At 51.7% G+C, this 21,227-nt stretch overlaps 1 protein-coding gene across 1 annotated transcript in view; it reads left to right on the top strand.

Moving 5' to 3' along the window:
• Positions 1–21,227, top strand: part of Acoxl (acyl-CoA oxidase like) — a 296,158-nt gene that overhangs the window by 35,778 nt on the left and 239,153 nt on the right. Inside the window, 1 exon segment of the mRNA XM_047522545.1 lies at positions 18,876–18,910. Coding sequence (XP_047378501.1) covers positions 18,876–18,910 — 35 coding nt within the window.

Raw genomic sequence — 21,227 nt, 5'->3', positions numbered from 1 at the left:
GTTTGATCAGTTTTTTGGTTATCTTATTCTTTCCTCTCCCTTTAATTTACTCTAGCTTCTGCATATAAGAGAAAACATTCAACCTCTTAGTTTCTGAGTTTGGCTGATTTCACTTAGCATGAGAGTCTCCATTTCCATCCATTTACCAGCAAATACCATAATTTAATTGTTTTTAATGACTAAAAAGACTCCATTGCATACACACACCCCCCCCATGATTTCTTAATCCATTCATCTATTGACAGGCATCTGGGTTGATTCCATAATTCACTTATTATAAATTGGGCTGCTATAAACATTGATGTGTCTATGTCACTGTAGTATGTCAATTTTAGATCTTTTGGAAAAATACCCAGGAGTGGGATAGCTGGGTCATAGGGTGGTTCCATCCCTAGTTTTTTGAGGAATCTCCATACTGCTTTCCAGAGTGGTTGTACTAGTCTGCAGTTCCATGAACAATTTACAATGTCCCTACCTGCTTAACTCTTGATAGGCCACCTCAGTGTGGAAGTTTGTCTCTTGTCCTTCTGGGAAATAATCTTCTACTAGTTCTTCAGTAATTCTTTTTTCTTCCATTTTTCTGTTTTCTTGGAACCTAATTGTTTGGAGGTACTTTTAGCTTGATTGTGTCTCTTGGTTTTCCCTCTCCTATTTCCTTATGGGAGTTACTGTGTATTCTGAACATTTTCCTGATTACATAGTTTTATTTGCACAGTTAGGTTTAACTTTTAAGAGTTTTTTATCTTGTACTCTTTTTCTATAGTAGTATATTATTCTTCTGTATACGCAATTGCTATGTAATCTTTTTGCTGATACCAATTGGATATAATTTTTCAGGGTTCTGTTCCCTGAGTTATTTTTCTTTCCTTCTAGAGTCAGTCAGGTCAATTAGGGAAATGGAGAGGGTCAGGAAGCAGAGGGACTAGAAACCAGCAAGTACAATCCACATGAGGTAAGCGCTTTCATGGAGTTATGAGCAGGACCTGAGAAAGAGTCACCAAGGTTAACTTAAGGCATTCAGAGAAGAGTTCTCCAAAGACATGATGCTGAGTTTTTAAGGACAAGAATACATTATTTGGCAAACAAAGGAAGGGAAGAATAATTCCAGGCAGAGGGGTGAACCAGCATGACCCAATTGTGGGCAAACAGAGGGTTTAACGTGGCCCTAGTTTGCTTGGCCTGCTTGAGAGGCTGTGGTGGGCCTAAGCTGACTACGTGGACAGGTGAGCCAGGGCCACAACAGAGCAGCTCTCAGGAGCCATGTGGGGCCTGGGGAGGAAGACTCACACGCAGGGACGGACCAGGTGTGCATTTTAGACTGACTGTCCTGAAGTCGCTTGGAAGTTGGGACTGTGATGATGGTCTAAGCAGGACAGGATATGTGGGAAGTGGGGAAGGGCAGGGGCAGGGGGGCAGGATGAGACGCATGCTCAGCGCCAGAACAGAGAGAGCACAGGGGGATTGGATTGAGGGATCAAGACCGACAGCAGGTCTGGCTTGGTGGCTGTATGACCTGAACATGTCTAAGAAGAGTCACACCCCTCTTCTCCCATCATTAGAGACGCAGTATTTCCTTAAATATACAACTCATCTGGGCTCTGGAAGACCTGTCCTCCCCCTCTTCTTCCGTCCCCGGGGAGCGAGCACTGAGGGCTGCCGCCAGTGAAGGTCCTTCCATGCGAATGCTCCCTGTCTTGTCACCGCCAGGGCTGTGTGGGCTTGTGCCAAGGCTGGCCGCAGTGTCGCAACCCTTCTCCAAGGAGCGCTCCACCACGTCCTCCAGTCTGGCTTGCATCAATAAGAAAGGTGATATTTGGTCCGTGTCTACCATTCCTTAGTTTATTTCTCAATTTGTCCAAAAGTCAGGTGGGGGAATGTTGCCTGTTATGGTTTAGCTGCGGTGTCCCCCAAAAGCTCACGTGTGAGACAATGCGAGAAGTTTTGGAGGAGAGATGATGGGGCCATAGCCTTAACCTAATCAGTGAATCAATCCCTGATGGGATTGATGAAGTGGTAACTGCAGCAGGTGGGGTGTAGCTATGGGGTATATATTCTGTATTTGGAGAGTGGAGCCTCTCTCTCTCTCTGCTTTCTGATCATCATGTGAGCTGTTTCCCTCTGCTTCCGCCATGAGGTTCTGCCTCCCCTCAAGCCCCAAGGAATGGAGCTGACCTTCTGTGGACTAAGACCTCTGAAACAATGAGCCCTCAAATAAACTTTTCTTCCTTAAAGTTGTTCTGGTCAGATCTTTTAGTCATAGCGGCAAATAGTATTACCAATATTCAAAATGTATTACTATGTTCCCAGTAAGGAGCACAGCTCTCCCACCTCCATCTGCTCCATGAGAATAGACAGGTTTTTAAGATGATCCTGACTGCATGGTAGGGAATTCCCTCTGGATCATGCTTGACTTAACTTTGGAGGGGTTGTGGCTAGAGAAAAAGGAGGTCAGCTGAGGAACAGGTACTGCCTGCAAGACTGGTGGGGGCTCCAAGGCTTCTGTGGAACCACATTTATTTGCTGCTCAGCAGACTCAGGAGGAAGGAGGTTTTCCCTGGGGTGCCTCACCTGCAAGCCTGGCCATTGGGAATGTGAACTTCAAGATGATAAGACTGTGTCTTCTTGGTTACCATTGCCTCTCTGGTCTAGAATAGGTCCTGGTACTTAGTAAGCACTCAGGGAACAAATAGTGAACAAATGGATGGATGGATGGATGGATGGATGAGTGGAAGGAAAAGTGGATGGATCGATGAGTGAATATAGTGCTGAAGTGATCAGTCCTGATCACAATGCTGTGGGGATTGGGCACAGGTCATTTGGTGACTTTTAATTCATTCATTCGTTTTGTAGTGCTGAGGACTGGACCCAGGGGCTGTGCATGCGAGGCAAGTGTCCTACCACTGGGCTATATCCTCAGCTCTTATTTGGTGGCATTTTAAATATGTCGAGAGCCCTAGAATCCTGAGCCGACTCTTTAAAGGAACAAAAGCAGACGTTTTCCATTTCTCACGTGTGCATGCGGACCTTTGTTGTAGAGCTCGGGCCGGCGCACCAGGGAATTCTGTGCACGTGGGCAGGGACTACTTTGTTTTCACTTCCTCTGTGCCTGCCTTCTCCTTGGCTGCCCTTGCTGATTGCGCATGGTGAGCCTCCTGGGTCTGACGACACTCTCAGTGTGACTGGAGTGCTATTCTGGGCGAATGACGCACAGGTCCCCAAATGGTCTCCTGTTCTCTGATGACAGCTGGGTAATAGGGTTAAAGCTTCAGCGAGCAGCCCGGGCCCCAAACTTTGGAGGAGCTGGGCCGAGAGGGATTCTAACTGAGCGAGGGAAACCGATCCTGAACTCCAGCAACACAGACCCTGTCGCTATCCCTCAGGCCACGTGTCCCCATCCCTGGGCTCTGCACAGCTTGGCCCTTCTGCCTGCGACTCTGCCTGACTCTGGTCCTCTTCAGGTCTAAGTGTGCACACGGCACCCCCAGGAACCTCCCACCTGTGCCTGCCTTTCTGCACGGGGGTCTCGTGGCTCCTGGCTTCTCCAGCTCTTACCTGTCCGCCTACTTCTCCGTCAGCTCTGAGGGCAGGGACCTGGCTTGGCACCAGGCGCATAGAAGGCCCTCAGTGGGTGTCTGTGGACTGAACTCCACACCCCGTCCTCATGCCCAGCCCATCGTAAGCATCTTGGTTCTCGTGAGATCCATGAGAGGCCAGGGAGCCACCCTGTGCTGATCCTGTCTGCCACGGCTGGGCTCTGGACCCTCATCAGTGCCCACTGCAGCTCCACTATGCTTCCCGCTTCACAGATGGAAGGCAGAGACTCCTTGGAGTGAGGCAGCTCGACAGGGTCAACCCCTCACATAGGGCAGTTGTGCCCATCCCTGTCTGAATGACTGCCAGGTCCCCACAGAATTCCTCTTGTCAATAACCCTTTGTGTTCAGACTGCATCGGAAAAGGAATAAAGGACATCTTGGGTCCTCAAAGTACAACTCCTTGAATTTCTGGAAACTTCCATGCTTCTTGCTTGGGTCATTGTGCTTCCTCTGACCTTGAGGCTGACCTGCCCCATGTGACCTTCCAAGGATTTGATCCTGTCCACCTGCAAGGTTGGGGGGGGGTGACCAGGACTTGAACATGGTTTTCAATTCCAAGGACCTTCTAGGTCAGATGGTCAGGGTGATGGATGTTAGCTCTGGGGCTCCTGACTGGGTCATGTTTTCTTGATTAACTTTCATCTGGTGATAATGTTGGAGCTAGTAGACTTTTAAAAAATATTTGCATATCTCATTTCTTTGTCTAATTAGTGTGGTGAGAACAGTGTCCCAGTTTTTACGCTTGAATAAATAGCTGTCATGGTGGAAGGCGCTCAGGGGCCGGCTCGCTGCTGTGCTCTCTTCCTTATGTTTTCCTTCTCTCTCAGCCCTGCTGCAGTCCACACTCCCAGCTTGTCTTTAGAAAGAACTGATCTTGTCAGCCAGATGAGTGGCATACCTCAACTCAGGACACCTCTGTCAGAGCCGCGGCATGAATCCGAGCATCAGGACGCAGAGTTGCTTAGTGCCAAAGCCTACCCCATGTCTAAGTTCCATTTTCAAAGGAAGCCTTCCCGCTGCATGACCTCACCTTCACCTGTGACCTTACAGACCCTCTGGTTTACTCTTTGCAGTTGGGCTAGAGTGAAACAGTCCTGTAAGTGCCCCGTGCCTCTCCTTCAAACCTACATGTAATGTCCCCATCTCCTGAGGGTGCCGATGGGATTCTGTGAACCATTGTACTGTGGTAGTAAAGTCCTTTGTACTGTCCCCACCATGGGAGCCCCTCATAGACTTGAGTGTGGTCTAGCTGTCACCTAGCTGGTTGGAGGTGGACCTGAGATTTGAACCTGTAACTTCTGTCCATGTCGTCCAGCAAAGGAGATCACCGGGATGGGAGTGTGAATGCTTGTGGGGTTGAGGAATGGCGCTTTAGAAGGAAGGGGGACCTGGACATGTCTTATTCCAGAGGGAGGGAATAACGCTGCCAGAGAGAGGGAGGTTGCCAGAGGGAGTATCACAGGGAGACAGAGGGCATGACATTAAACACAGGTGGAAAGTTGACTCTGGAATCAGAGACGGGAGAGGCAGAGAGTCTGAGAGAGGAGAAGCTTCAGAGGAAGGAGAACATTCCAGGAGATAAGTTCCGTCCTCTCGGGGTCAGGTCTGAGGAGAGCGGGGGTGGGTGTGGAGACGTAGGAAGAAGAGGCTCGTGTTAGCCAGATTACCACTGCTGTGACAAGACCCCGCGAAGATAGGTTTAGAGGGGAAAGGTTCATTTGGCTCCTGGTTTCAGGCAATGGGCAATTGGCCATGTTGCTTGGGCCTGTGGAAAGGCAGAGCATCATGGCAGGAAGCACATGGAAGAGCAAAGCCGCTCACCTCATCAGGGCAGGAAAGCAAGTAGAAGGAGAAGAAGGGGCCAGAATCCCAATTTCCCCTTCAAGGGCACACCCAATGGCCTAACTTCCTTCCACTGGACTCCACCACCCAAAAGTTCCACTATCCCCCATAGCATCACAGTCTGGTGACCAAGTCCATGCTCGGTCCCACTTGTGTGGAGACGTGGTCTGAACCTGCACAGAGGCAGGGAGGTAGGGTGGCTGGGTTGGCCCAGATTAGGAATTTCACCAATTGGATTACAGAATGACAGGGTGTCACTGTGAGGTGGCAGTTCCTGGGAAGGTGTGACTCAGGTGAGCCCAGGAGATGAAGGTGGGGGGTGGAAGGAAGGGAGGTTGTGGTCAGAGGGGAAATTTCCCCCTTCCACCGCTCTCGGAGACCAACTTCCAGTGAATGACATTGGCCATCCCTCTTTGGGGCTCATTGCCCAGCAAACATGAGGCACCTGGATGAAAAACTTTATGGCAAGACTGGCTGCCACACCTGGATCTCACCAGGCTGTGACTTGAAGTGTGATCCATTCAAGATGGATTTCACCACCCTGGCCTCTCGGTCAGGTGGCAAGGGAGGTCCTGCCTGTCTTCAGTTCTTTGCTCTGTCCCGACCATCGAAGGGGTGTAAGGGATGAGATCTCTCTTGACATGAGGGGCCTTCGAGACCTTTCCCCTTCTCTCTTGCCCATGCGTGTTAGTTTCTAGTCATCACGAGGTGCCAGCAGGTCAGAAGATCTCAATGACTTGAACGTGGAGCCTTCACACAGGTGGCCTGGGATCCACCGAGGGACAGGGTTGCCAAGCACTGCAGGGTCCAGAGATGCCTCCTCCCACCTGGGTGGAGAGAAACCTCCTCTCAGGGTGTGGCTCAGAATCAGATGCCTTTGGAGCTAGTGGGACCTTCTCCAAGTCCCCTGGGGCCAAGCCCGTGCCCTGTGCACCTCTTTACTGCGCCAGGTCGGGTGGCTGCGACTTAACAGGGCCCAGGTAGTGTTGTCAAGTTCTTCACGTTGCTCCCCCACCTTCAGATGGACACCCCGGCTTAGAACGCCGCAGTCACACTGCCCTCCTTAAGGGTGAAGTACCCACATGCACTACTTGGAATTCTTTTCCCCGTTCGTTCATTTATTCACTTACTTCTTTACTTGTAGTGTCAATGTACTTGGGGACTTTTAATTTGCACTTTGGGTTATGATCGAATTCTCCATCTATTTGTTGTTTAAATAGTTTCAGCTTTGGCCCTTGGGAGCTCATTTAGTTGACTCTTATCTCCTTGTGACGTGTGTGTGTGTGTGTGTGTGTGTGTGTGTGTAGACCTTTCGTTTTCTTCTTTTTAGTCATCCATTTTTATGATTTTTTCCCCACATTTTTAGTGGAGCATTATAGCTGTACATAATGATGGGATTTGTCATACTCGCACAAAGTGTAGCAGTTTAATTTGACCAAAATCACTCCCCAGCACTTCCCCCGACTCCCAACCTCCCGCCCCCTGGTCCCTTTCCTCGACTGATCTCCCTTGGATTTTTGTGAGATCCCCACCCCGCTCCTTTCTTTTTCCTTTTTCCTCTCCAGCTTCCACGTAAGAGAGAACATATGACCTTTGACCTTCTGAGTTTGGCTTATTTCACTTAATATAATGGTCTCTAGTTCCATCTATTTTCTTGCAAATGATATAATTTCATTTTTCTTTATGGCTGAGGAAAACTCCATTGTATATGTATTCCACATTTTCTGCATCCATTCATCCATGATGGTCACTTACGCTGGCTCCACGGTTTGGCCTGTGGATTATGCTACTATAAACGTGGGTATGCATGTGTCACTGTAGAATGAAGACTTGATTCTTAGGGTGAATACCAAGAAGTGGTGTAGCTGGGTCATATGGTGGTTCCACGCCTAGCCTTCTGAGGAACCTCCACACTGATTTCCAGTGTTGTACTAACTTGCAGTCCCACCAACAGTGTCAACGTGTTTCTTTTCCTCTGCATCCTCTCCAGCATTTATTATTGGCATTCTTGATGACTGCCATCTGACTAGGGTGAGATAAGCCCTCACTGCAGTTCTGACTCACATTTCCCTAACCGCTAATGATGGCCTTTCTTTCTCTCTGACTTCCCAGCATGCTCCCGTCCCATCTGTGCTTTCCCTGCCCTGGTCCTAGGAGGAATCATTTCACCCAGGAGTCCTGCTATCTTTTGTTGAAGAAAGCTTTGGGAAGCCAAGATTCGAGTGCTGTGAGTTTTCTCGACCAGTGGGATGTTGTTACCTCTAGGCCCTCTCAGTTCCCAGAGCAGGGAAGCACACGTGTGTGAACTCACCTGTGTGCACACCCACATCTATAAGTTGGTATTAATCTGCATCCATATTAAGTTACCACGAATCCTCATCACATAGGTCTTTCCAGCCTTCTCTGATTGTAGCCTGCTCCTACAGTGCGAAGCCTGGCTGGGGCCACCAGCTGTCCACGTGCTTGGCTGTTCAGCTGCAGTGCCCGAGTGCTGGCTTCAGGGCTATGGACTCACTGCCCCCCCAACCCAAGGAATGACCTGATCATGTGGAGACCTGGGCTCACGTGCAGATCACTTGCTTTCCCATGTTCGCTTCGTTGAGCACCTTGGTCTCCCAGCTCCGCAGTTAGGTTCTTTTGTCACAGTCTGGATTCCGCCGTGGGGTACCTTAACCTCATGTGGGTGTGGTGTGTTTTAGTTGCATACATTAAGTTCCACTCTCCAGGCTGTAAAAGTCTATGGGTTTTGACAGATGTGGAGTTCGAGGCCATTGCTGTGTTGTACAGAATAGTTTCGCCACCCCCAAATAATCCCCTGTGCTTCACCTATTGGGTCCTCCTGCCTCCCTTCACCTTGCCAGCCCCTGGCCTATTTACCACCCCTATGGTTTCCTCTTTTCCGACTGTCCCATAAGTAGCACGTACAGTGAGTGGCCTTTTCAGAGGATCTTCCTTGAGTGCTGTGCACTCAAGGTTCCTCTGTGTCGCGTGGCTGCATGGCTGGACTCCTGGTCTGTTGTCGCTGGATGGTTTTCTACTGTGTAGAAGTACTCCAGGCACCCCTTGAGGAATATCCCGGCTGTTTCCAGTCCGGGCTATTATGAATAGAGCTGCCCTAACCATTTGTGGGCAGGCTTTGTGTGAACGCGATTTTTCATGACATCACACCATTGTTGAATGATACTGTCAACTGTGAGAATCAAACTGTCTTCCAAAGCCACTCTTATCATTTTGCATTTTCTCCACTGATTCATGAGCAAGATTTTGTTCTGGGTGTCCGAGAGGTGTGCCGTTCTGAAAGGTGCGCAGCACAGTCTCGTCCTTATTGTGCTTTGCATTTCTCGGATGGCAGATGATACCGGGCATCTTTTCAGAGGCTCCTTTGCCCTTTATATTTTCTTTGGTGACTGTTGAGATCCTCTAACCTATTTTTGAATTGAGCTGTTTGTGTCCTTATTGTTGAGTTTTAAGAGTTCCTTGTATCTTTCGAATGCCGGTCCTTTATCAGATATGTGTTTGCAAAGATTTTCTACCCATCTGTGGCTTTTCATTCTCTTAACAGAGTCTTGCACAGAGTGGAAGTGTTCAATTTCAATGAAATCTAAACTATTTTTTCTTGAGTGACTTGTGCTTTTGGTGGCATTGCTAAGAGCTCAAGGTCATGTAGATTTTTCTCCTGTTTTCTAACAATTTAATATCTTTTCACTTTACATTTAGGTTTGCAGCCCATTTTATCTTAATTTTGTTTAAGGGGTAAGGTCTAGGTTCTTTTCCTTTCTCCTCCCCCTCTCCTCCTCCTCCTCCTCCTCCTCCTTCTTCCTTTATTTCTTTTTTTCTTTTTTGCATATGAATGTCCAGGTGCTAGGGCACCCTTTGCCAGGGAAACTGTCCTGTCTGGTTGAATTGCTTTTGTGCCCTGTCAGAACTCACATGGGGCTATTCATGGGTCCTCTGTTCTGGGCGTTGGCCTGGGTATCCACCCTGTCTCTAAGACTATGCTGCCTTCATGCTATCTATCAATCATCTTGAAATAAAATAGTGTTTTTTTTTTTTAACTTCTTTGGTCTTCAATATTGTTTTGCTTATTCTAGATCTTTTGTTTTTTTCCTATAAATTTTAGAATTAGTGTATCTATACCTATAAAATAACTTGATTGCATTGTGATCGCAGAATTGATGTTTTAGCAGCCTTGCATCTTCTAATTGATGAACAGGCTTCCTCTTTTATTTATGAACATCTTCTATTCCATTTTTAAAAATCTTTTTCTTCCCCTTTTAGATAATTTGTATTCATTGATCTTCAAGCTCACCGACTTTTTCCTTTCTCCTCTCCATTCTGCTGTTCAACCTGTCCAGTGAACTTGTATTTTCAGAGATACTGTTTTTCCCATCCTAATTTTTTTTGCTTGCTTCTTGTTTTTATCTTCCACTTCTCTGCCGAGCTTCCCTGTCTTTTTATTAAATAGATCATACATTCCTTGACCTCATGGGGTATGGCAGCAATATGTACTTTAAAGCTCTTATCTGGTAATTCCAACATCTGGATCAGCTTAGAATAGGCATTTACTAGCTGTCTTTTCTCTTGGGAATGGGTCACATTTTGCCAGTTCTTTGTAAATGAGTAACTTCGGATTATGTTCTGGACATTGTGATTATTTTGTTTTGAAGACTCTTGAGTGATGTTTTATTCTTCTGAAGATAGTCAATGTTTATTTCAGCAGGCAGTTAACCCAGACTCAAGACCTGACCTTGAACTTTGTTCCTTCTTCTCCATGTTCAAGCCTCAGTTCAAGCATTTCTGCATGGCTTTGAGTTTGCATGCTGGTCAAGTGGTCAGCCAGAGGCCTGTGCAGAGTTCAGACACAGATTTGGGGTATTCCTCTCTTGCTGTTTCTTCTCTGAGATTCCTCTTTCTGCTCCAGTGACTGTGCCTACTTCCTGGGTTCCTCTGAAGAAGACAACCAGTTGTAATCTCAGAATTTACCCACCCAGACTGTACTAGTCCTTGACCACGCTTGCTCTCATGAGAAACACTGGGAAAACTACAGTGCAGCAAGAACAGCACAACCCAGGAGCTTTCCCCAGCCCCAGTGGGTTCTTCCAGTGCTGGTGGTCTCCTCCTGGGGCCACAGTCCTGGGTGACCTGGCAGCAGGAAGGCGTGGAGCCGAGTTGGGTAATGAGGAGTGCCGAGCACCCGGCAGACTTAGCATTGCTCCAGCGCGCTCAGCTGAGAGGCTTGGGCCAGTCTAGTGCCAAGGATGGTGACAGTCCCAGAAATTCCCACAAAGCTGGGTGATTTTATTTAACTGTCTGTTTCCAAATTGGTTATTTATCAATAAAGGACAACAGGCATTTTCAGACAGGAGGTTCTCTCCTGTTGCCTCTCTCACCTGCTGTGTGTCTTAGGCTAAGGTCAAGGTGAACCTTTCAAAAGCATTGCTGAGTCATCCCTGCCTTGTTCAGACGTTTTCAGCATCTCTCTGTGGTCTCAGGGTCAAGCTCCATGCTTAGAATTGTATTCAAGACCCTCGACACTCTGACCCCGGTGTCCCCAGGTGCACAGTCATCTGCCCGCTTGACCTTCGGCAGGGGAGACACTTGCTGAACCTCCACCTCCCAATTCATAAAACGGGAATGGCCCATTTCCTCCTCAGAGCCACTGGCGGGGTTAGACCAAGTGCTCTTCCTGCAACACGTGGCATTGTGTTTGACATGCGAGACAGTCCTCGAAGCCACCTGGCTCGGATCCTACTCTGAACCTTGCATTTTGGATGCATGAATAGGTCTGTTCCCACACGGAGAGACACAGCTCTCAGCACCTTGTTGGTGGTGACCCTGGAGCGTGGCCACACGTCAGGTTCAAGTTTGAAGATGCCCAGGCTCTCGCCTGAGGTTTGGGAAGTTGTTTTGCTCTCCTCTCTCTTGACTTTCTCTTTAGAAGCAGTCAGGATCCTCAGGGTGCAGTTCGTCTGTAATCCCCCCTCGAGCTGTTGGAAAACCTTTGCCCCAGTCTGGCGCTCTGGGCGGACAGGGCTCCTGCCCGTGGTGAGGAAGCTGTCCGGGCGGCGTGAGAACGCGGAGGCCTCAGGGACGGCTGCGGTCAGCTGGCAGAGTCACGGGGCAGACACAGACCTGGTGCCACTTAGGGTGCCACAGGAGGAGAGAGGGAAGTGGTGCAAACCCCGCGATTTCAACAGACGCTCACGGCGTTCCTGCTGTGGGTCAGGAGGGGTGGGCGCCATCCTCCCAGAGCTGGCAGGACTTGGGAAGGGTCTGTGCACAGACAGCCGCCCCTGCACGTGCTGTCCCGCTGGAGTGGCCAGAAGAGGGAGGCACGAGAGCCAGGGTGGGGCGCGAGGCCTCCCAGGGGCCGTGACATCTAGGGCTTCACAGGGCAAACAGGAGTCTGAAAGGTGCATGCAGGCCGACAGGAGGGCATGTGACAGGGTGGGACAGGGCCCTGCACTCTGAGGGCTGGGGCTGATGCAGGTGTCGGACGGAGTGAGAGGCCTGGGGTGGTTGGAGAGAGCCAGGGTCGCAGAGGTGGCTCTAGAGTCCTGCCTGCATCTCCTGGCCACTGAAAGTCCCAGAAGCCTTTTCAGCTCTGGGCTTTCTGCTAGAGGAAGGACATGGGAAGTCCTTTAGAAGTTCCTGCTGTCCTTCCTGTGAGGGAAGGTGACACTCAGGAAGGTGGCAGTGGGGTCAACAGGGAGGACAGGGAGGCCCCAGATCCAGAGCCACTTGACTGGAGGCATGGACTGACCCCAGAGAGGGGCCAGGATGTGAGTCGAGATGGTGGGACGGGGAGCGACATGGCTCCTTCTGATGGGGCCGTCCCTCCGCGTGGAAAGCCTGTCACTCATGTTCTGGCTTCTTCAAGCTACCGCCTAAGTGACATCTCCTCGCGTCACTGTGTCTCTTCTTCACTGCTTCCTCCTGGCAACACAGCGCTGACTGCAGCGGTCAATGTGACCGACGACATTCTTCTCCCATGAGAACGAGGCGTCCGTGCCGTCTCAAGTCCACCTTTCCTCCTGGGCTTTGGTGTGCGTCCCTCGATTCCCCTTCTTGTAGATTACTTCCTCAGGGACGGTGTAAAGGCAGCAGCAGGATGGTGACTCCTCGGGTGTGGTTTTCCGGGAGAGCTCTCTGACTTGTGAAGCCACCTGGGCAGGTGAGCGGGCTCCTTCCTCTTGCTCCTGCTGCTGTCCCGGCGGTTCTCCCTACAGCCAGTGCCTGCAGGTGTCAGTGACTAACGGAAACCGAGCGTTCGTTCTGGGCTGAGTGCTTTGCATGCAGCGTCTCACTCAGCTTTCTCATCAAGCCGGCGAGTGGGGAGCAGCTGTGACCCAGGGCCAGAGGGGAAACCAAGGCACAGAGTGTGTCATGGCCCCAGGCCACGTGGCTGGGAAATGGTGGACTGGGCTGGGGTCAGGTCGGCTCTTGGGGCCTTGCCGTGGCTGCCCCCAGCTCACGCTCTTGCTGTTTACGTGTCTGTTTTATTTATTTACTCTGATGGGTTTGAGCGAGTTCCTGGAACCGCGTGTTTGGTACTTGTCGTAATTCCTTCTTTCGAGACTTTTCCTTTTGTGCCTTTCGCGGTGTGTGTTTGCTGAACTCCTCACACCTCGCCACGCTCTGGTTTGGAGTGCCAGTGCATTCCAGTGTCGATGGCATCTGCTTCTGGTGGGGTCCTGTCCTCTCTTTGCTGGGTCAAGTTGCCCTGGGCTTAGGCCTCTCAGCCCTGCGGTAGCTTTGGTCAAGAAGGTGGGGCCTGACTCAGGTTCCTGGGGACAGCGGCGAGGCCAGCAGCATGACCGCGTCACACTTTCAGTCAGCTGAGGCCTCAGGACAGGCCTGTTTCCCAGCACACGTCGGTGTCAGGTTGGCTGCGCGTCCCTTTCCATCGACCTAGCCACTCGCCCTTCACTCCAGCCTTTGCGAGTCTCCGATGTGAAGTACTGGGTTCTGAAGAATCTGGGAAGAGCCTCGGTAGCACGCACGGCGCACACGTGTCCCCTTCTTTTCCAAAACTTAAGAACGTAATGTACCTCTTTCTTTAGTTTCTTTAATTTAAAAAAAAAAAAAAAAATTGATTTCCAGATGTGGCATGAGTTCCGTCGTGAAATGAGCGCCGTCATCGCGGACACCGACGTGGTTGCTGCCTTGCTGTGTCCTGCCCGTCTTGCTGTCTTAACCTCTCTGGGTGGAATGACGGAAGAGAGGGGCTGCAGCCCACTGCGGCTCCTGCTGCCCTTGGCCTCCCCCAACGTCAAGGGCACAGTGAGGATGCCCCTCGCTGGCGAGGCCGAGTGCCCCCGGGGAGCTCTCCCGGGGCCCGGGCAGGTGCAGAAACGCCATTAAGATGGTGGAAAATGCGGGGTGCGCCACTCTGAGCTGTCCCACGGGTGCCCCGTCCCCCCCACCGTGGCCGACTGACACCAGCTTCGCAGTGCCCACCTCACTGGTGCTCCTCAGACTCATCCCTGGAGGGAAGCTGGTGCCAGAGTGTCTGGTCCGGGGGTTGCAGGGCGGCGGGGCTGCGGCCCACTCCCGTGAGGTCCGAGTTCATCCGCCCACGTCCGCCCCGCGGGTCCGGGACACGCTCATTTCCCAGGAGGAGACCAAGGCGGCCGAGGTCAGGGGACTTGACCATGGCTCCTGGGCGCTGGCCACCAGCAGCTCTTAGTGAGTGGGCTCATCCGCGGAGGCAGCCCCGGGGACACGGTGGCAGAGGGTGGAGATCTGGAGGCCCAAGGGGCTGCGGAGTCAGGCACAGAGGTCGGGGGACCTGGGGTGATGCCAGCGGAAGGCAGCCCGTGGGTGCTGGTGGGTGGCATGGGCGTCAGGGCTCCTGGCTTGGCAGGGAGGGAGCGAGCTGGCAGGAAAGGGTGACAGGCACCTGTCGGGGTCTCTCTCCCTGCTGGGCCCTGTGGCTGACACCTCCGCGCTGGTCATGTGGAATCTGCCTGCTGGGCCCCGTGTGTGTCAGACCCTCTCTGGCCTGTGGCTCTGAGCAGGGGACCCGGCTCGCACTGGCTCTGCTTCCGTGGGGCTCCGTGCACACTGCGGCCATGGCGGCGGTGCCAGCTTCCCTTCATGCCCCGTAGACCCTCCAAAAGAAGAAGGAAAGAAGTGTAGAGACAGTTCCCATAAGGAGGAAAGGGAGCAACCCCACAGGAACACAATGGCACTTCAGATTTGCCACCAGCGCGCTGAGTTCAGACCTGGGGCTCCGAGCACCCGGGGGTGGGGGCAGCACGTGGCAGCACAGACGTGCCAGGCCAGGTTGCTGACCCAACCCTCGACCCTCGGCCAAACCCCACCGACAGGTTTGCTTGGCTCGAATGGGATTTGAGAACTCTTCAAATCAGTTTGAAATGCGGGCATTTTCGTAATAACCCCCTGGCTTCAGTGTGTCTTGAGGAATCAGGAGTGCGGGTGGAGGCGGTGGCTGGCTGGTGGCTGAGGAAGGACCTGGCCCCTGGTTGCAGCCCTGCAGCCCCGCAGCGTGGGTCCTGGGGCCCTGGGGTGTGCCCGGTTCTGGGGCCTTGTGACTCCCAGCTGCACCTACCAGCGGGGAGACTGTGGGGCCGGCACTTGGCCTGGCAGCCTGTGTGTGTGTGTGTGTGTGTGTGTGTGTGTGTGTGTGAGAGAGAGAGAGAGAGAGAGAGAGAGAAAGAGGGAGGGAGAGAGAGAAAGAGAGACAGAGAGAGGGGGAGAGAGGGGGAGAGAGAGAGGGAGAGGGAGAGAGAGGGAGAGAGGGAAAGGGAGAGAGAGAGAAGGGGGAAGCGCATCCTAAGCACGCAGCCAGTGCCCATGTAGAGAGCCGATTCCCAGCTGTACAGGGCCAGTGGTCATGGGCGTTGGGGAAGAGGCACTTCGTGGCCATCCACGGACATGAAAGGGAATTTCCTGGCTGCTTTCTGTGATCCTTTAAATCATTCCTTTCTTTAAGAAAAATTTATAATGTTTTAAAAATGTGTTTCTAAAAGTTATTAAAGTTATTATTATTATTCTACAAGCCCCCCCCCCCCGCCCCCGTCTGCGTGGTGCTTTGGGGCGGATCTGGCCCCAGCTGGAGCACTTCTGGGTGTCTTACGGCAAATTATTCTCAGATTACCCTTCAATGCAGGACGGGCTGCCTGTCGTCTGAGCTCCCTGGGCCTTAGGAAAACCCTCTGAGTTGATGCAAAACAGCTGCCTCGGCCAGCTGTTCCAGAAAAGGAGCATTTTCAGGCTGAAACAGCAGGAAAAGGGGTGGTGTAGCTGGTGGAGATTTTGAGAAATGCAAAATTCCTCCTTCTTTGCCATTAAACTGATTTAATTTTGTGACTAACAAATTGTGTAAATCTAAAAGAGAAGTACGCGGCAGGGCTGTTGGTCAAGTGTGTTCTGGCAACACTTACAGTAGGTCCTGGAGTGGGGGTCCCCAAGGAGAGCAGCACACAACTCCTGCTGACCTCCAGTCCCTGGGCCTCAGCCCGGCTGGTCTGGGGTCAGGGGTCAACCACAGGCCTCTCTCCCCTCTCCAGGGGTCCCTGCTGAGACCAGCAACAAAGGGGTCAATTGTCTGAGGCCTCCCTTTGTCTGAGGGGCTCCCCGGGCCTCTCTGAATGCCAGAGTGTATCCATGCACGTGCCTAAGCATGCAGATGCACGAATTTATAGTGTGTATGTGGGAACCTGTGTGCACATGTGATGGTACATGCCTGTGTGAGCAAGCATAGGCGTGCACGTGTGTGCACACAAACAAGCACGTTGCACAATGCACCACAGAAGAGTGCATATGTTCAGGTGTGAGGGTGTGTACCTGTAAGTGTGCACCTGCACACAAGAGTGTGCACAAGTGTATGTGTGCACACTTGCATGAGTGTGCCTGTGTGCACGGATGTGAGACGTGCTGAAGGGTCTTTCTGAGTTGCCAATGCATCTTAGCAGGGTGAGGGGCCTAAGAGAGGCAGATGGTTGCTCTGACGGCCAAGGGAGAAAACCGTCCGGCTCCTCTTCCAGTAGCCCACGAGTCGCCTTTGCCTGGGTTGCCAAGGTCCGAGCTTGGAGACCCCCCCCCTTCCTCCGCGGGTGAGGCGGAGCAGGCATGGGCCCCTCCTCTCGCCAGCCAGGCGACACACTGCCTCATCAGCCTGCTGCAACCTGTGGTTTTACAGCGAGACCATGGGGACTTTCCTACACCCTTCCAATCTTCTTTCGGGGCTGCCTGGTTGGATCCAGTGCCTTCCATACAGAGTTTCAGCCACCGTTGCGGAATGACCATTGAAATGCCCTGTTCCACCCCCACGTTGGTTCCCGTGTAGCATGTGTCCCATGGTCCCGGTCTCTAGCACCACCTGCACACCTGAGGGCTCCAGGGAGCTGCGGCGGGACTGGCCTTGGGTGTGAGCTGACCCTGTCCACTGGAGTTCCTGTGGTTCACCATGCTGTCCATACAAGGACCTCCTTTTAAAAGCGACAGTAAAATCAGATACGTCTGATTGGAAGCTGGGAGAAGATGGATAAAAGCGCTTCGTGGATGTTCACCTTGCCAGCTTTACCTCCCGGCCCCTCTCACCAGCACGGCTGCCCTGGGGTCACTTTCTCTGCTTTTCTCTAAGCCTTCCCCCTCCCACCCTCGTTTCCTCTTCCTGCTCCAGCGCGGGCTTATCTTTCAACTGTGGAAAAGCCACCAATTAAACTGTACTCCAAAACTTATCAAAATATTCAGTCAGTGAAATGATCTTATAATTAGCCAAACCATAAGCCAGAACTTTCTAACCCCAGGAAATGTAAAGTGACGCAGCATGTAAAATCTGCAAATTGCTCATCCTGACCTCTCTGGCTGCAGTGTGGCCTTTTCTTTCTTTCCCTAAGTAATTTCCTCCTGCTCCTGCAGTCTGGAGGCACCTCCCTCTGCTGTTTGCTCAAGTCGCCTTGAATGGTTGAGATAGATGATTGGATACATGCAGGTGGGCTGCTAGGAAACCAACCGGAGTTTTTCTCCCGTGCTTTTGTGTTGCACACTTTTTGTAAACTTAAGTGCGATTCCCCTGATTCCCGGTGGCTCACCTTGGTTGGAGCTGCCTCCAGGAGACTGTGGCGTTGGGACTTCCTTACCTCAACTTTTACTCTGCTCTCCCTCCTTTTCTCTCTCCCCTGCCTTTCCCAACCTCCCCCCACCTCCGGGGTCCCGCCTGTCACCCTGCATCACCCAGCACCACAAACACGCCCCCCCATTGGGGGATATCAAGAACACCACCAGTGATGTTTGGGGATCTCAAGGTACAACTCAGACCTTTTGCAAAGAAATGATCTAGGCAACACTTAGGCTCTTCATTGCTGAGCTTTAAATGACTAGTGTGATAACTAGACAGGTCCGTGAGGTTCACTTAGGTTTGTTGGATAGTGATCATCGCTTGTTCCATGGTGAAATACTTTCAAAGTTCTAAAAACAAATCGACAATTAAATTTTGAAACATTTTCATAATTGGAGTATTGCCTATATATTGTGCTAGTGGCAGCACTTGACTGAATATTTGTAGTTTTCCTTATCTTTTGGGGAGTGGGCACACACACACACACAAACACACACACACACACACAGAAATACAGAAAAATTGCTTCACATCCCATGAGAGGTTTATGATTTTGCTCATGGTACAGATGAGGAAACTGAGGCTCTGAGAGTGTCAGTAACTTGCTGATACAGTTGAACTTGGCCGGCTGGCTGGACTGTTTTGTAATCTATGAATCATCGACATTGTTTGAACTAGCTGTGGCCCAGGCTTTATCATTTGACCCTCCCATTTGCTTGGGAGGTTCCCACAATACCCCTCCACCCACAGATAAAAGAGGAAGTCACAGCCTCACCTCAGCCTGCAGTGGTTGCTGGGTTCTGCAGTCTCTTGATGTCACCTTGGCGTTTCAGCCTCATTTTCTTTGTTGTGTCTACACCTGGGCCTTGAGCTGTCAGGACCAGTGTGAAGGCCACGCAGATCCCCCGGGAGTCCCTTTCCCAGGTGGCCCATCTCCTTGGTGGCCTGGGCTCCACTGATGTTCCTGGGGTCGGAGGCAGTGAGGGGTCCCCTGGTGACTTTGCTGTCCCAACATGAACCTTGGAGTCAGCCACAGTCTGCCTCTAGTCCTTCCACTGCTGACCCAGAGCTAAGAGAGCCCCCTTCAGGAAGTCTTTCCTGTTGAAGGACACCTTCTGTTTAATCCACAAGGAAATAATTTGGGCCTCTTTGAGAACTTTTCAAAATATAATGATCAGTTAAAAGCAGAGTCGAAACTAAAGATCTATCATTAAATGTGCTATTTATGAAATATTAGCAACAGAGCATTTTAGGAATCTTTTAAAAAATATTTGTATTGAGTTAATTTTCTTGTGAATCAGCATGTCCTTGACATTATTTAATTTGTGTTTCTCTCTCTTCTTAATTACAGCTTGGGTTGACGATAGCCATTCGCTATAGCCACAGGTAAAGCTTAATTTTTTTTTTTTAAGAAATGTGCTTACTGGTGTAGAGCTTTTAATTTGTTCCAGTCCTAAGGTTTGTGAGTTTATTTTTGGTGGCTGCTGTTCCATGATGTCAATGGCACAGATGAAAATTGTCCTGGGTGCTTAATTGGTAAGAGCAAATTGCTGTTTGGAGGAATAAGGATTTTATGCAAAAGTGGTGGCAGGTGGAACATTTCTGTCAAAACACAAAAATGGGAAGCTCCATAGCAGGGACACAGAAGTGGTTTCGGGGTAATGTCACCTGCCCAAGAGTAAGCACCCAAATCAGGGTGCACTGGGTGTGAGGTCAGGCCAGGCCAGGCCGGGCCAGGAGGAGCCCTGTCCCTTCACAAGGAGCCTCCTCCGCCTGTCCTGCCCTGTCTGGCAGTGGCAAAAATCCCCAATTTCATCTTACTTCGGAATCTCTACCTTGGTCTCAATTGCATCGTTTATGAAAATGCTTGTTTCTTGTACCACCAATGTGGTCTTGTCATTCTAGAAGCAACCCTTTCCTGTTTGCAGGCGTAAGCATGTGTTATATTCTGAATTAAAGTAAGAGCCAGCCCCAGCGAAGGGTGTTAGGTGGTGTTGACAAACTGCTCCCCAGAGTACCTACCTTGGAGCTCAGGGACATTGTCACAAAATCTCCATAAACCACCCAGAAGGTTAACGTTCACCTCCTAAAACGCCTGTAACAAATTTCAATTTAAGTGTGAAGGGTTGGCAACCACAGACAATCACTGAGACCCAGAGGGACACGGGCCCCGGCTCCGCGTGGTTGTGAGCAGGAAGAGGGCTGGCGTGGACTTGGATCCCTTGGGGATGAGCACGTGGGAAGAAAGGTGTTCACGTGGGGCATTTCTGGAGCCTGAGGAAGAAGTTGCTCAGAGAAACCCAAGACTGTGCAGGGATAGAGAAATGTCTTCCCCTTATCCACCACCAGGCTCCTGGCGGGGCCCCTAACGGCAGAGGAGTAAGGGGAGGAGGGCCTGGGGAGCGCGGCTTGCCGTTTGCTCAGGTTCTTCTCTGTGCCTGTCTTCAGGCATCTGGACGTTCCACCAGGTACCAGCAGCGCCCCTCTCCATGAGAGTCTCACCGCCTGCTTCAGGGGAGGGTGGGGAGCGAGCGACCTTCCTCTTCTGTTGTCCTCTCCAACACCAAGGTGCCACATTTTAGGGTGGTGTCCGGAGGCCCGTGGCTGCCTGTGTGCCTGGGTCCCCTGTGTGCAGGATGCCCGCGTACCTGCCAGAGCAGGCGTGGTGTGGCTGCTGGACCCCGGACCCCAAAGCTGACGGGACACCGGCACGTCGTTCTGGGGTGAGGGTCGGGAATGTCCTCTTGGCAACTTGCAAGAGGCTCTTTTTCTAGAGTGTTCTAAATGCAGACTGTTTCAGAATGAGGAAGGAGGTGGTGGGGAGAGGGAGAGAGAGGGAGAGAGGTTTTCCTGGGCTGGGTTTTCCTCTCAGTCATGTGAGTCCTGCAGATCAACGAAGGGAGCAGCCCATTTTGAGGCAGGTGCCAAAGGTGCCTCTCCTCTAGAAAGCCGAGATGGCGCTCTAGACAGGCTGTTTCCCCGATGCCCGGGGCTACTTCCCTGTGGCTCCGTGGAAGCTCAGCCTACAGGTGGATTGGGAATAAAGCTTTCTCTTTAGCACTTTGCCAGGCCGCAGGCCTTTTGCCCAACTACCAGTGGTTTGGAATTGGGTAAGACGGTAGAGCGGGGGAGGGGCTGGCTGCCTGGGACCTTGGTCCCTGCTCTTGTCATGACTAGGCCAGTGTCAGAGGTTCTGGGTCCCCTCCAGAGCCCAGAGGGAAGGCCTGAAGCCACCCTGTGTTGCCACCAGCTCCACGTGTGTGTGGTGGGGACACCTGCCTGGGTCGAACATGATCTTCCTCCTCGCCCGCCACTGGGCGAGACCTAGCTCTGCCCCTCCTGGGACTGGAGGTGCTGGTGAGTTCTGGAGGAAGCGCATTGCCTGGGTGTTGCCCAGGTTGTCACTGACCTCCACGTTGGTTCCTCTTTCCCCAGAACAGCCCGACCTCACTGAGAGCTGCGGTCGGAGGCGGTGGGCAGGAGGCTGGGTGGAACGGTGCACGTGGTGAGCCGTGGCCCTGCAGGAGCCAAGGGTGGGCTTTGTGAGCGGCGGCAGGCCTGCAGCCCCCAGGGCCCCGTGGCGTTTCCACGCCTGGCTGTGGGGCCCTGCTGCTGCTTCACACTTAAGACTCAGGAACGTGGAGGGACATTTTGTTTCTGAATCCTCAGGTTGGTCCCTGGTGCGGGTGTCAACCTCCCTGGT

The sequence above is a fragment of the Sciurus carolinensis genome, chromosome 13 (genome assembly GCF_902686445.1).
Source record: "Sciurus carolinensis chromosome 13, mSciCar1.2, whole genome shotgun sequence".
NCBI lineage: Eukaryota > Metazoa > Chordata > Mammalia > Rodentia > Sciuridae > Sciurus > Sciurus carolinensis.
This window is presented reverse-complemented; position numbering and strand designations above follow the sequence as displayed.